This window comes from Chrysemys picta, chromosome 10 (genome assembly GCF_011386835.1).
Source record: "Chrysemys picta bellii isolate R12L10 chromosome 10, ASM1138683v2, whole genome shotgun sequence".
Classification (NCBI taxonomy): domain Eukaryota; kingdom Metazoa; phylum Chordata; order Testudines; family Emydidae; genus Chrysemys; species Chrysemys picta.
The window spans coordinates 24,423,535-24,436,884 of record NC_088800.1 but is presented as its reverse complement, the minus strand read 5'-3'; the positions used below and the strand labels follow the sequence as shown (position 1 = coordinate 24,436,884).

Here is a 13,350-nt window from a genome sequence, read left to right as displayed (position 1 = left end):
ATGGTGTCAGTGAATAAGGGTGTTGAAAGCCATTGTACCACGACAGTAGTACTGGACATTCAGGAAAGAAAATGGTGTTATTGACAAGGATTAAGTTGGCTGTTGGGGTTAGAAAGAGTATCTTTCATTGTTGACCATGAGCTTGTTGAACTGCATGGAGGGGGAATGTATTAACAAGACAGGATTGTTTAACTGAAATAAAAATTTTCAGCTATTTGGAAAGCAAGAGAGAACTGTTAAGACATGCACCAAATTTGTGACGTACTAGGGCTTAAACAACAGCAGTAATCAGGAAATGTAAAGGACAGTTGTATTTGCATTTGTGAATGCATTCTTTCCTGTTCTGTTATCAAGGACAGTAATTTTCTGAATACCAGCTCAAACTGACAAAAATTAATTATGATTCTAAGTAGCCTTGATTGTAGACTGAGTCAATTGGAATAGATTGGAATTTTTACATGTTGATTGCAGTTATTTTCCTTAGGGAGGAAAATAAAAGGGGCCTGATTCTGATTTCATGGTTGTTTTATACTGGTGTAACTTAACAGACTCCTATGGAGTTAACCCGATTCAGACCAATGAGAGGGGAGAATCAGGCTGATGTCTATTGTGAAAATGGAAATTATTTGTGTTATTAACTGATCAGGCAGATGACCACATTTATCATTTTTATTGGTTGCTGGTACTGTACTGTTGGCTGCATTAGGCTGAAGCTATGTGGCATAGTTATTTTATTACAGAACTGCATCTCACAGAGTTACTGACTTGGCTGCTTACTGAAGAAGTTTTAGCATGGAAAAATTCAGAGAATTCATTTGGGGGTTTGTATCCTCTTGTTATTTCAAAGGTTCTGAAAACTAGGGGTTCTAATTCTCTGGCAGATACTATTTCCTGCAAAACAATCCTTAAACTAACTGCTTCTGCGCCTCCCTCCCACCCCCACCAGGGGCTACTTTCAATCTTACTGAACATTAGAAACACCATATTCAGTCACATCAATGCCTTACATTCTTTATCAAGTAATTTAAGTTGGTGAGGAATGGGAGTGGGAGGGATTGGAAAGGAGGCTCTCTGCTGAGATGTTCATTTCCTAAACATGGGTGCCTACAATGAGTAAGCCTTTAGTGGGGCCACAGATCACTTTTTTAGTGGACAAATCAACGTACATGAGCCCCAGCATCAGAGTCAAGTGTGACAGTAGTAGAACAACACTTAGTGTAGCAGCTGCCAGAAATTTTGGCTGAATCAGCTCTGAATCTGAAAATCTTAAACATGCGAGAGCTGGACAGGTTCATTTTTAAAAATCAGCTTGCCCATTTCCAGTTTGGAGACTGCCATTCAGTCTATCTCCAGGAATTGGTCATTGGTCCTAGCCTACAAGCAGAATGATTTGGCATGAAGGGGTGATTCCTTTTACTCATATTTTTCTCATTGTATCTGCTAATTTGTACAGCAGTGAGGATTTTCTTGGACAATCTGGTTTATTAGCCCACAAATGGCAGCTTTATTTCCAAGTACCCCTTAGCAGTATTAAATCCTCCAAACCACTGTTTATTGGAGCTCCCTTCCTGGTCTTTGGTGACAAATATTTGTAGCAAATCTTCAAGAACACCCGAGACCTGCCAAATTCTAGTGATTTGCCCAGGATACTCATGTTGGCCAGGTGGCAATCACGATCTTCAAAAAGCCTAATTGTTGGCTTAATTTGGGTTAATTAACACTTTGATAAATTAGAGGAAATAGCAGATACCTAATGAAGCTATTTATTGATACCATATTGTCACCTAATGACAGTCAAAAAAGGCATACTGAGTGGTATAAAATAAGCAACCAGCTATATAGAAGTCTTTAGATTATAAAACTGTAGTTCAAATGCACACACAACAAGAAGTTCCATTCAGCTTGACCTCTGGAAAACCCACAAGGCAATCTGGAGTAGCATACCTGATGTACAACTTGGCTGTGAAAAGGCATATTTCAACAAACTGAATGAAGTATGGAGAGCAGACAATAAAAGAGGGAGTAAAGGAGCAGAAAGAAATTTTCACTCCAAGGATGGAGGTAGAGATTTGAATAAAGTAAAAACAGACTCCAACTTTGGCCCAAAGCTTAAACCTACACAGCTAAACTCGTTTACAGGTTAGAAAGATTTGAAAAATGCTTTCCCCCCGTCACTCAAAACAAAAATGCAGACTCTTTTCACTTACTTCATAGTCAGTCACATCAAACTTCCACTCAGTGCAGCTGGGAGGGATGGAGACAACAGTAGCTTTAAGCCTGCTCCTTTGATTCTGGGCTGGCCAAGGACCAAATCAGGATCATTATAAAGCCTTGTAGGACTGACATATTCTGATGCCCAGTAAACCAAAAATCTTGCTCTGATACGACGCTTCTGATTATGGTAAAGAGACCAAAACCCTCTATGTCTATACTGCATCAAGCTATTAATTTCATAGTGTTGCATATCAAAGGGATAGATTTGAATCAAAAATTAATTCTTGTGTTGTCGCTCTTTACTTGGATGTTTGTTCTGAAATACCCAGCTGTAAGAAATCTTTCAGGAAGTTAGCTTGTGAGTTCTCATATTGAAATCCATAGAGCTCTCGCTCTGTTTTGTGGTCAGGTAGAGGAAGCATTATTAAGAATTTTGAATTAACTCTTTACTTATTATTGAGAGAATCATTTTAGGATCGGGTTAGATTATTCAACCCTGAATACTTTTCTGGAAATTTTATATCTGAGTTTAACTACCAAAGGTGAGTAAGCGAATGCATTCTGAGAAGTGGATGTTTCTTTCAAGACACTGTTTGGGCTCAGATGGGGAGTTGGAAATGGATGTTTGTAATAATCTGATTGAGTGTATGACTAAGATTTTATGAGATGGTCTCTCTCCTAAGGTTTAGCATTTAGGGGAAATAATATTGATTAAAGCTGTTTTAAATGATACTCTGACATATATTACTAGTAGTGCCTAATTTAAACAAACCGTACTGAGTCACTGAAATACAGTTGTAGCAATTTCCTTGTAGGTTTAATTCTGTGCTAAAAGATTTTTAGCTTAGGTTAATAAACTTCATAAACTCTCAAATCTTGAATGTTTGTGGCTATTGAAAGTTAGTCCATCAAATAACTCGAGGGGATAATTTTTCTTAAAAATTATAACTTTTACCAAAGGTGTTCAAAAAGCAGGTAAAATATCAGTGTTCAGTACTTTTATTCGGAAAATTTATGTTACATCATTATATTACTATTGGTGACATCTATAGAGTCCTTTCAGAAGATGTTAGCAGTGATTAGAGTTGGGTAAAAAATGCAAACCTTAATTCCAAGTTTTAAATGAATTCATTCTAGCTCTGCTCAGACCTTTTTTGTGTCCTTTTCCCATCGACATATGAACAATCTACTTTAATGATGGGCATCCACAGAAAATACATTTCAACATTCATGCCAGATTGTTTATTTGATTATCCAAATGGGAACAGAGACAATACTATATGACATATCTGACCAATCACAAGCAAGCAACAAAAGTCTTGTCTTAGAATATTTACAATGAATCCATGAAGTAAAAAATTCACAACAATATTTGTTGAATAAATACAAATATTGATCTGCTTATGGCTATTCTGTGAGCAGAAAATAAGGCTACATTTCTTGAATACACTGTCTACTGTGAATTACTCAATTCTAGTATTTTAATTTATGGGAGCAATTTACATATAAGTTAATAGCTGGATTGTTGTAGTGAGGGCATAAACAAGTAAGGGTGCCTGGCCATGACAGGGGGAATACTATAGTTAGTTTTTACAAGTAGAAAAGTGGATTCTAGTCAAGGAAGACAGAGGAGAGGAGACAGGTTTCAGCGTGGTAGCCGTGTTGGTCTGTATCAGCAAAAAGAACGAGGAGTACTTGTGGCACCTTAGAGACTAACAAATTTATTTGAGCATAAGTTTTTGTGGGCTACCCACTTTTAGCCCACGAAAGCTTATGCTCAAATAAATTTGTTAGTCTCTAAGGTGCCACAAGTACTCCTCGTTCTTTTAGAGGGGAGGAGAGTGGCTCTGGCCGCCTGTGTGGGCAGGAATTTAGCCCCTCATCTATCACTTCTTGGGTAGTCTTTCCTCTCCTGGAACTTTACACCTTAGAGAAGATAAAGCTTCTCTTTCATATGGACACATGGTACTCATATTATCCACTCACATAGGAAAGTTATTCATGGATAAAAAAGAATATTTTACATATAAAAGGGAATTTCCATTAGAGATTCTTTTTCTTAGAAAGGAAGGCAGGAGAAAGAGCAGAGATTAAACACTGCTATAATCCAGAGTGTAGAGTATTTTGCACCTTGAATGAGCGATTATTCAGTGTCATCGACTGAAAGATATTGGATCCCTCTGGGCAATTTGCAATATCCTGAGTGGTTTGTAGAATTCTGTGGTAAATGTTCTGAGGTTATCTCATAATAATGACGAAGATGATGTGCATCACCACTGTACATGGAGTTTCACCAGATAAAATTATACTTGTTATTGTTATGTTTTGAATGGCATTATTAATAACAGATGTAATGGACAGATATAACTCAAAACTGGATCATTATATTATTATAATTTGCATGTATTTTCTGCAAAAATGATTACTAATATTATGTGGTTATATAAAGTTAATATAAACATATTAATGTTTTTCACACACGTAACAAAAATATCTAACATCAAATAATAACGTAATACCAGGCCAGACCTGAATATACTAAAACTATCGTAAAAACATAAAACCTTGCCTGAAATAAATATTTCTCTTTCAATTATATTTTCTAAACTAACCCAGAGATTCGATTTACTTCTCAGAATCCTTAATTGCCTTTGACAATAATAGTTAAGTACATCATATCATACTGTGGCATATAGCAATCCTGCTGAAAAATGGATTGACATTGATATACTCCTTACTAGACACAAACAGGTAATACACAGTACTAAGTGGTCCTATACTCCGGCTGATGTCATTCCCAGAAAAATGCAGCATCCAGCACAGCTGGCTTAACTGGCTGGTGGAAGATTCCCCCACTGTGAGGGAGTCCTTGGGAGTTGTAACAAAGCTATAGTGGTTCCAGCCCACCCCTTCTCCTGGCTCCCCGTGAGGGTGCATAGCCAAGGAAAGGAGGTATGGCCATGACATCTCAATCCCTGGTGATACCTAGCTGCAGGAAACAATGGTTGTGTTTGGGGCTGTCAGGCTTAAATTAGAGCAGCCCTGAGGCTGGTCTAACTCATGCTGGAAACTCACCAATTCTCTGGCTGAAGCTAGGATTACAGGAGGGAAGGCCATAAAGGTAGTGTAAAACCCGGCACAGGTCATACACAACCAAAGTTTGAGGTCTAATATTAAATTATAAATAAACTTGTGAACATTAAACAAAATGAGACTAGTTTGCATTGTGCTAATGAAAGGTAAGCCAAGAAGAGATTTTTCTCTCTCTCTCTGAAGTCTGTGAAACACATGGCAATAGGCTCAGGAAAAATTAAAATGTAGACAAAGTATTTGACCATGGGAAGATTTTAGAAATTGATTTGCAAGGAAAGGAAGTTTTGAAATTAGGTAATAAGCAGTTCTAGTCAAAGGGGCTTTTTCTATGCATAGTAAAACTTTTTTTTCTGGTAGGGTATGGCTTTCTGGTATTTATTACAAATATTTTTATTATAACATATTAGTCTAATGCCTGCCGCCTTATCCAAACACACACACTGACATTTAAACAAATGGAACACTGGCCGCTATAGGAATATACTTTCCACATACATCATATTGATGAATGAGGTGACACCAACAAATATAAAGGCAATGTAACATTATATTTATATATATATAGTTATAGTTATAGTTATCTAAATAACTTTTTAAAACAACATTTCATTAGACTACCATTATTAAAAAGGAATTTATTTTAATGGTTTTCCTAGCTGGGCTCTTCTTTATCTGTATATCCAGAGCAAAAACCAAGAAATCTCTGTGCTGAAACACTAAGTATAATGCATAGTCATATTTTCAAACCATCTCAAACTGCACACACAGATTCTCTTCTTCACACACTAAAATCCATTCCCTTATCAGCTATCTACAATATCTGGGTCCATTATTGAAATGTTCCTACCTAAATTAGGGCAGCCATTTTTACATTTAAGAGTTCCAGTTGGCACCTAGAACAGGTACATGGACACCTAAGCACTGATTTAGATTGGATACCTTAGCTTAAGTACTTCAAGTTTGAAATTGGTCTTTTTAGTTGTTTGTGACAAAGTACACATGTGGTGACCCTTCCCCGCAAGCCAGTGTGAAGACAGTTTCACATCAGCTGCCAGGGAAATACCCTGTATAAGCCTATGGTAATATGTTTTCCTTGGCAAGAGCAGGAAACTTTTCAGACACACCTCATGACCTCCTTTTGGGTCCCTTGTTCCTTATGTTGAGTTGTTTCACACTCAGCAAAGGCATTAAAGGCAAGATTTTCAAAGGCAAAAATAATGGCTAGGCTCCTAACTCCTATTGACTAGCAGTGAGAGTTAGGCACCTATCTGCCATCTGTGCCTTTGAAAATCTCTCCTAAATGTCATTTTTTTTCTGCTGTACATTTCACAGGAAAACAGATATTTAAAAGAAAATTAAGAAGAATTTACGATCACAATGGCTATAATTATTTTAATTAATTTGCCCCAGCTCAATGAACAAAACAGATCAGTTCACTGTTAGACTTGACTTTGGGTTGCTCATCCCCATGTGAGGCAGTCATAACATAACCGAGATTTCAGTATCTATGTAGTCATTCCAACCAAAGATTTGCTAATTAATGCATTATGGAAATGTGAGATGTGTACAACAAATATTTACAGATGAAATAATCTCACTCAATAGCATTACATCACAAAGTTAACCAAAAAACAGTTGCATCTTTTATACTTACAAATAAAATTTTTCATCCCATACTGGATTCAAGTTTCCAAAGATAGTTTTAGTTCTCCGTTTGGTTTTGCCAACTTGTACTGTAACGTATGGATCACTTGAGCCTGTTTTATCCTTAGCTTGTAAACCCTGAGCACAAACCACTGCAACAAAAATGAAACAAACAGGTTTTACCCTGCAGCTTTCATTGTGAAGGACCACATGCAACAGTGGCCAAAAAAAAAAAAAAGGAGAAAAAACACAGTCTAGGGAGTCTTGAAAAGAAAGGTTAATAGGAAATCAAGGAGAGTGCTGAAGAGAATATCATTTTAACTTCTGTTAGCTGGGGACTTGATGCAGAAATTACTGGGTGTATTCCATGACCTCTGTTATGCAGAAGGTTAAACTAGATGATCATAATGACCCCTTTTGGCCACAAAATCTATGAATCTAGCTAATGTGCAATAATCTAAAGATTAACTGCAGAGTTTATCTACTATACAGTGTGTATGATAAAAGCAAGTATTTTCTGCAACACTGATCACTGACATTCCCTTCTAAAGCTGTGGTTTTAATGCACTGTAAGCAATGTAATGTTACAGTCTAACTCAGTTCAAGTCTTATGATTCCCTGCATAGTAGGAAAGGCTTTCAAAATCTAAGAAAGGAGTTTTTTTTTTTTTTGCTTGCACTGGGAGAATGTTTGTCATGAATTTTGGAACTAAACATGGATATCCTTAATGAGCACTTCACCCTATCATTCCTCCTTGGCATACTTGGGACTAAAACAGTGTAACTGTAAATATTTTCCCAATACTATATAGCATACTCAGCCAGTCAAAAGCTTTCAGTAACAATGGAAAGACTGCAGTCAAGGAAATTAACTGGAACTGTCATTAGCCATGTATGTTGTAGCCATATTAATCCCAGGATATTACAGTGACAAGGTGGGTGAGGTAATACACCTCTACCCCGATATTACTGTCCTCGGGAGCCAAAAAATCGTACTGCGTTATAGGTGAAACCGCATTATATCGAACTTGCTTTGATCCGCCGGAGTGTGCAGCCCGCCCCCTCGGAGCGCTGCTTTACAGTGTTATATCCGAAGTTGGGTTATATCGGGTTGTGTTATATTGGGGTAGAGGTGTATCTTTTATTGGATCAACTTTTGTTGGTGGAAAAGACAAGTTTCAAACTACACAGAATTCTGCTTCTGTGTATTCAAAAGCTTGTCTCTTTCATCAACAGAAGTCGGTCCAATAAAATATATTACCTCACCCACCTTCTCTCTCCATTAGCTGTGTACACATTTTTCAGAGTTTATGATGGCTAATTTATATATTCTCTGTAGTAAATATAAATACAGATCACTCGCTTTTTCCATTATTATTCATACACTGGAAATCTCTCATTTGAATGCAAAATTGTCAAAACCAGAATAACCTGCAGTTGAAAAACTTGTCATGGCTGCTAACATCAGCAGAGATTTGTTTTATTATTTTGAACACCTTGTTTAAAATATCTTGATGGTACCATTTAGTTAACATAGCCTGCTGTCAATCACATGGGATAATGAAGCTCACCGTGTACTCAGAAAAGTGACTGTATACAAATGGCACTTTCTGAGCCAGCAGATCTGCTCCCTGTGTGTGTTCAGAGTCAAATCTGCTGACTTTTGTGAAAAAAGTAAGTTTTCATTACAGTTCACTCCTGTCAGCCCTATAGAACACCACATTTCTGAGGATTCAACTGGATTTGCTTCCGCCTGGCACTTCATTGTTAGCAGAAAGGGCGATTTTCAAAGTCACAAATGGCAAGCTGGCACCCAGCTCCCACTGACTGTCAATGAAGTCACATCCAGGGTGCCTTTTGTGCCTGTGGAAAATCTCCCCTGGAATTAACTAAATTCTAATTGCAGGGTCACCAGTGTAGCCCACTTCTCTCCTCGGTTCTACCTGTGCAGTCACACTGAACATAAGAGACCTGCACAGGTACAACTTAGAGCATAAACTGAGGGTAACGGGGCTACACTGCAGTCACTGAGGGGAGGATTTGGACTGCAAATTGAGGGGAGCCTCTGTTTCTGGTGATGATTCATGAGCCACAAAGAACTCTCTTGGAATCTCAAATCAGGTTCATTGTTTAGGACTGGCAGGTACGGAAAATAACAGCATTAATCTTCTTACTTGAAAACTGAGTAAATTTGAAGAGGGAATAACTGAGGCATAATAAATGTGGATTTACACAATGCGCCATTTTACAAAGTAATTTTGCAGAGTAGAATCATACTTCAAAGGGCAAATGCTGCTGGCATTCTCTGTAGCATGGAATGAGACCAAACAATGGAAAATCCAGAGCGGACGTGATACACAGCTTACTAGAGGTGCTGCTATGCTGCTGCTGATCAGAAGCCACAGAGAAGATTCTGAAATACCTCAAGAAGCCTGCCTGTGGTGGGTGCACTGGAGCCTGGCTAGGGGGAAACAGTTCAAAAGAAGAATATAGGGTAAGATTCCATTCTTATGGAAGGGAGAGAGGACAAAGCCAGGTTGTTGAACCTGGGAAAGAGGTGTCCAGAGTTCTGTGGCTCAGGACTGAAGCTAAATAATTTCCTTGCAAAGAGGTATACAGTGAATTACACTGTAGTAACACTGTGAGTAATGAAACACAACCTCCCAGGTGGGGGTACATGTCTACCCTGCCTACTCCAAATTATTAGTAGCACTTGAGTCTGCACTTTGCAGGACAGGAAAGGTGGCTATGTTGTTAATGTACCGTGTCTGGAACTCAGGAGACCTGGATTCTATTTCCAAACCAATTAACCTATTTTGGTTCAGTTTCTGAAGATGGGGATAAGAAGTCTCTCTCACCTCACAGAGTGATAGGGCTAAATCCATTAATGCTGTAAGCTCTTTGAGATCCTGAGATGGAAGGTGCTATACAAGTGTAAAACGCTGTTATGGGTTTGTATGGTGCCTAGCACGATGCAGTGCATGTCCATGAGTGAGAATCTTAGGTCTCACAACAAAAACAATGAATAAGAAAGCATTAATCTAATGATATTATTATTGGTGTTGTTACCCTTCTAGAAATATTTAATTTGTATAATGTGAGTCTCTGTATAGTGGATGTGAAAAGCCACAGTTGTATGCACAGAGGGCTGCGTTGCAGTTCCACCGACCCAGCAGAAGCAAGGTATCTAAAAAAGGTTTGTTCTCCACTTCTCTTCTGGCTCAGCAAGCCTCCTCCTGCATTTCCGCCTCGCTCCTACTTTCTCCTCCCAGCCTGGACCACTTAACCTCTGTCCAGGGCCAGCTCCAGGCACCAGCTTAATAAGCAGGTGCCTGGGGCGGCCAAGGGAGAGGGGCGGCACCTGCGGCAATTCGGGGGCGGCAGGTCCCTCACTCCCTCTAGGAGCGAAGGACCTGCCGCTGAACTGCCGCTGCCGATCGAGGCTTTTTTTTTTGCTTGGGGCAGCAGAAATGCTGGAGCCGGCCCTGCCTCTCTCTCTCCTCAGCCCACCTCAGAACTCTCCTGGCTACCTTTAACCACCCTGGCCTGCCCCCCAGCATGTGGGGCCTGATTCACAGCCCTCTGAAGTCAGAAGCATTGATTGCAATGCGCTCTGGATCAGGCCCCAGGTCAGGATGTGTCCTGTCCTCTCCAAGCAGACATGACTAGAGCTTTGCTGTCTTCAGGCAGGTGTCTCAGGCTCCATTCACACATCAGTTCCAAGCAAGGAAAGGAACCATCAAGAAAAGGTGCCTCTCTTTTCCTTTCGGGGTTCTAGTTCTGTGACCTGGCTGCATGAATTAGGGAACATTCATTTAATGGCCCTGATTCTGCACCATTAAAGTCCATAGGAGTTTTACCACTGACATCAGTGAGAGTAGGATCAAGCCCTTAATGGCTAAACTAGTTTGGTACCATCTGATGCAGTGATTTTTAACTATCATCTCATTCTACACTGTGCTTAAAGTATGAATGGATTCACATATTTCCTCAGTAACACATTAAGATAATTTCACATCTCTATGCTGGCTGTGTAGTTCCACTTAATTCACAGGCATAAACAGTAATAAGGACATTTCTGTGTCTTACAGCACTATGCATGTGTTTGGACCTTTGATCCACTGAAAAAATACAATATGTGATCACAATACTATTGAAGGATATTGTGAACTACGTTAGGAAAACCCAGCATATTGCATGTAAAGAACATCGATCACATGGGACTAAATTAAGCACAGCAGTTTGCAAATTGATCAATGGGTAAAAAAATTAATTATACCTGTTTCACTAACACATGCATTAATGCTTAATAGAAAGCAAAACTTTTGTTTTATTTTATTGTAGTCACAAGTGAGTGGTGAAAGCTGGAAAGGGTTTAAAAGCTTATCTTCTGATCGCCAATGACAGTGCATCAAAATCCTGGAGAAGAAGGCAATGCATAATTCACTTTTAAAATCAGAATTTTATTAGTGGATTAGTTTTAATGACATTAAAGTTAAATTAAATTAATATTGAATCTAATCAAATTCTAGGGCATTTAATGTTTCACATCACTAGCTTTTAATTCTTTACACTTGTAGTTAAGTTATTTCATGCACTAGTATTGTATGCTGGAGGTCAGTTTGTGCAACCACTTATTATATTTAAGTTTCCTGTGCTGATATTTGAATTCAGAAGCTAAAATAAGCAATAAATTCCTGATTCCTGGGCTTTAACGCAAAATGGGAATCTTTGTGAGCAGCTGGCCAAATTCAAAGGTTAAGAACAGTTAACAGCAGTTTTGAGCAGATGTGTTAGATGAATATCACTTAACTGGAACACAATCTTACTCAAGCAACAAAAATGGATGGGGACTCTCGTACCAAAGGGGTTGGAATTGTTAGCTTCTTAGCATTTCAGTCATTAAAAACACATCAAGGAGATCATCAACTATAACTCTTGTAATTGATCAATATTAGCAAAATCTCAAGCACAGGAGATGCTAATAGGACGCAGAACAGATGAAAAAAGAACAGTTAGTTATCTTCCCATCCTAAAATAGAAGGAGTAATTGATGTATGAAGGAAATATACATTTATTTTACTGACACTGTCTATACAGAGTACAGGATTTTCCATGACTATTACTCAAGCTTCCAGTTAATATGCTATTGTACCAACCATTTATAGATACCCCTGAGATAAAATTTAACATGGAATTTCATCTTAGATTCTATGAACACTAACTTGTAGCAATAGGACTGGGGAGGAAAGAGCTTCTTTCAACTAGAGAACATTTCAATATGGAAAAAAAACCTCTCACCTGTGATGGTTATTTTTGCTGACCACTTGGATGTTCCATCCAACACACTCTGTTTTGCTGCCTTTGTGAATTGCACAAAATCTTCTTTGGAAATCTGGAACATTTCCTGGATCACTTCAAATACCTCTGGTCTATTTCTCTCCCTAATCTTCATTCTTTCCTTCATAGCAGTAATAATATTCTGGGTCTTATCTTCTGCACCATGTTTAGAACTCTTCTCTGCAGCTCCTGAGTTTTAAAATAAATGAAGTGATCAATGTATTCAAAGAAACGTTGGAGTAAGTGACATATCACATTATCATGTTTGGTTTTCACTTCTATAACCCCTAGCCAATATTAGGTACAATGCTGGAGTACAGCTATTCCAAATATTACAAACTAGAAGCAAAGGTGCCATCACACAAGAGAAATCGCATTTGGGAACTGCTGTGCTATCCACTGTGATGTAATTCTCTATACTGAAGGCTAGGATTGTAATTTTACCTGAGATGATACTGATAAGTAGAGTATTTCATATTTTGCAAAACTAGGTGATGAATGAGTCTTAAGTGACCACTATAATTGAGAAAGAATGTACGTCAAATGACTCAGTGGTGGGGAAGTTGTCTGCCTATATTAGAGTTTTCAGTATCTGAACCTGTCTGAAAGACATTACTCTTTCAGATACTTTAAATGTTACTCTTCCTTTCTGAGCACTTAATATAATAGCATTTGTATTTCCTTTTTTTGTAGTTTCCTTAGCAAATTATTAAAATTCTACTTGCTAGGTAGACTGCTAAAGGAAGCTAGAAGAAATTCTATGCTGAATGGGAAACCCTGATTTTCAAGGCACAGACTATGTGGTATATATTACAGTTGCCAAATATTATTATAGCATTGCATGACAATTATAAATTTAAGACAGTCATTGTTTCCATTATAAACCCCTTTTATCAGAGATCTGATAACTTGACCAAAAAATATGAACAGTTTCTGATGCTTTCAGGACAACTCAAAGGTAAATCCCAGAGTCTGCAGGCACTGTATACACTTGAGGAAATTTCTCCTCATCCCCTCATGGCAGAGCATTTCCACAAGACCATATCCAAAAGCCAGGTAA

At 38.3% G+C, this 13,350-nt stretch overlaps 1 protein-coding gene across 1 annotated transcript in view; it reads right to left on the bottom strand.

The window, feature by feature from the left end:
- UNC13C (unc-13 homolog C) overlaps positions 1–13,350 on the bottom strand; it is a 402,369-nt gene that overhangs the window by 246,316 nt on the left and 142,703 nt on the right. Inside the window, exons 8-9 of the mRNA XM_065558178.1 lie at positions 12,252–12,479; positions 6,962–7,103 (exon numbers count right to left, since the gene is read on the bottom strand). Coding sequence (XP_065414250.1) covers positions 6,962–7,103; positions 12,252–12,479 — 370 coding nt within the window. The remainder of the gene's footprint in view (positions 1–6,961; positions 7,104–12,251; positions 12,480–13,350) is intronic.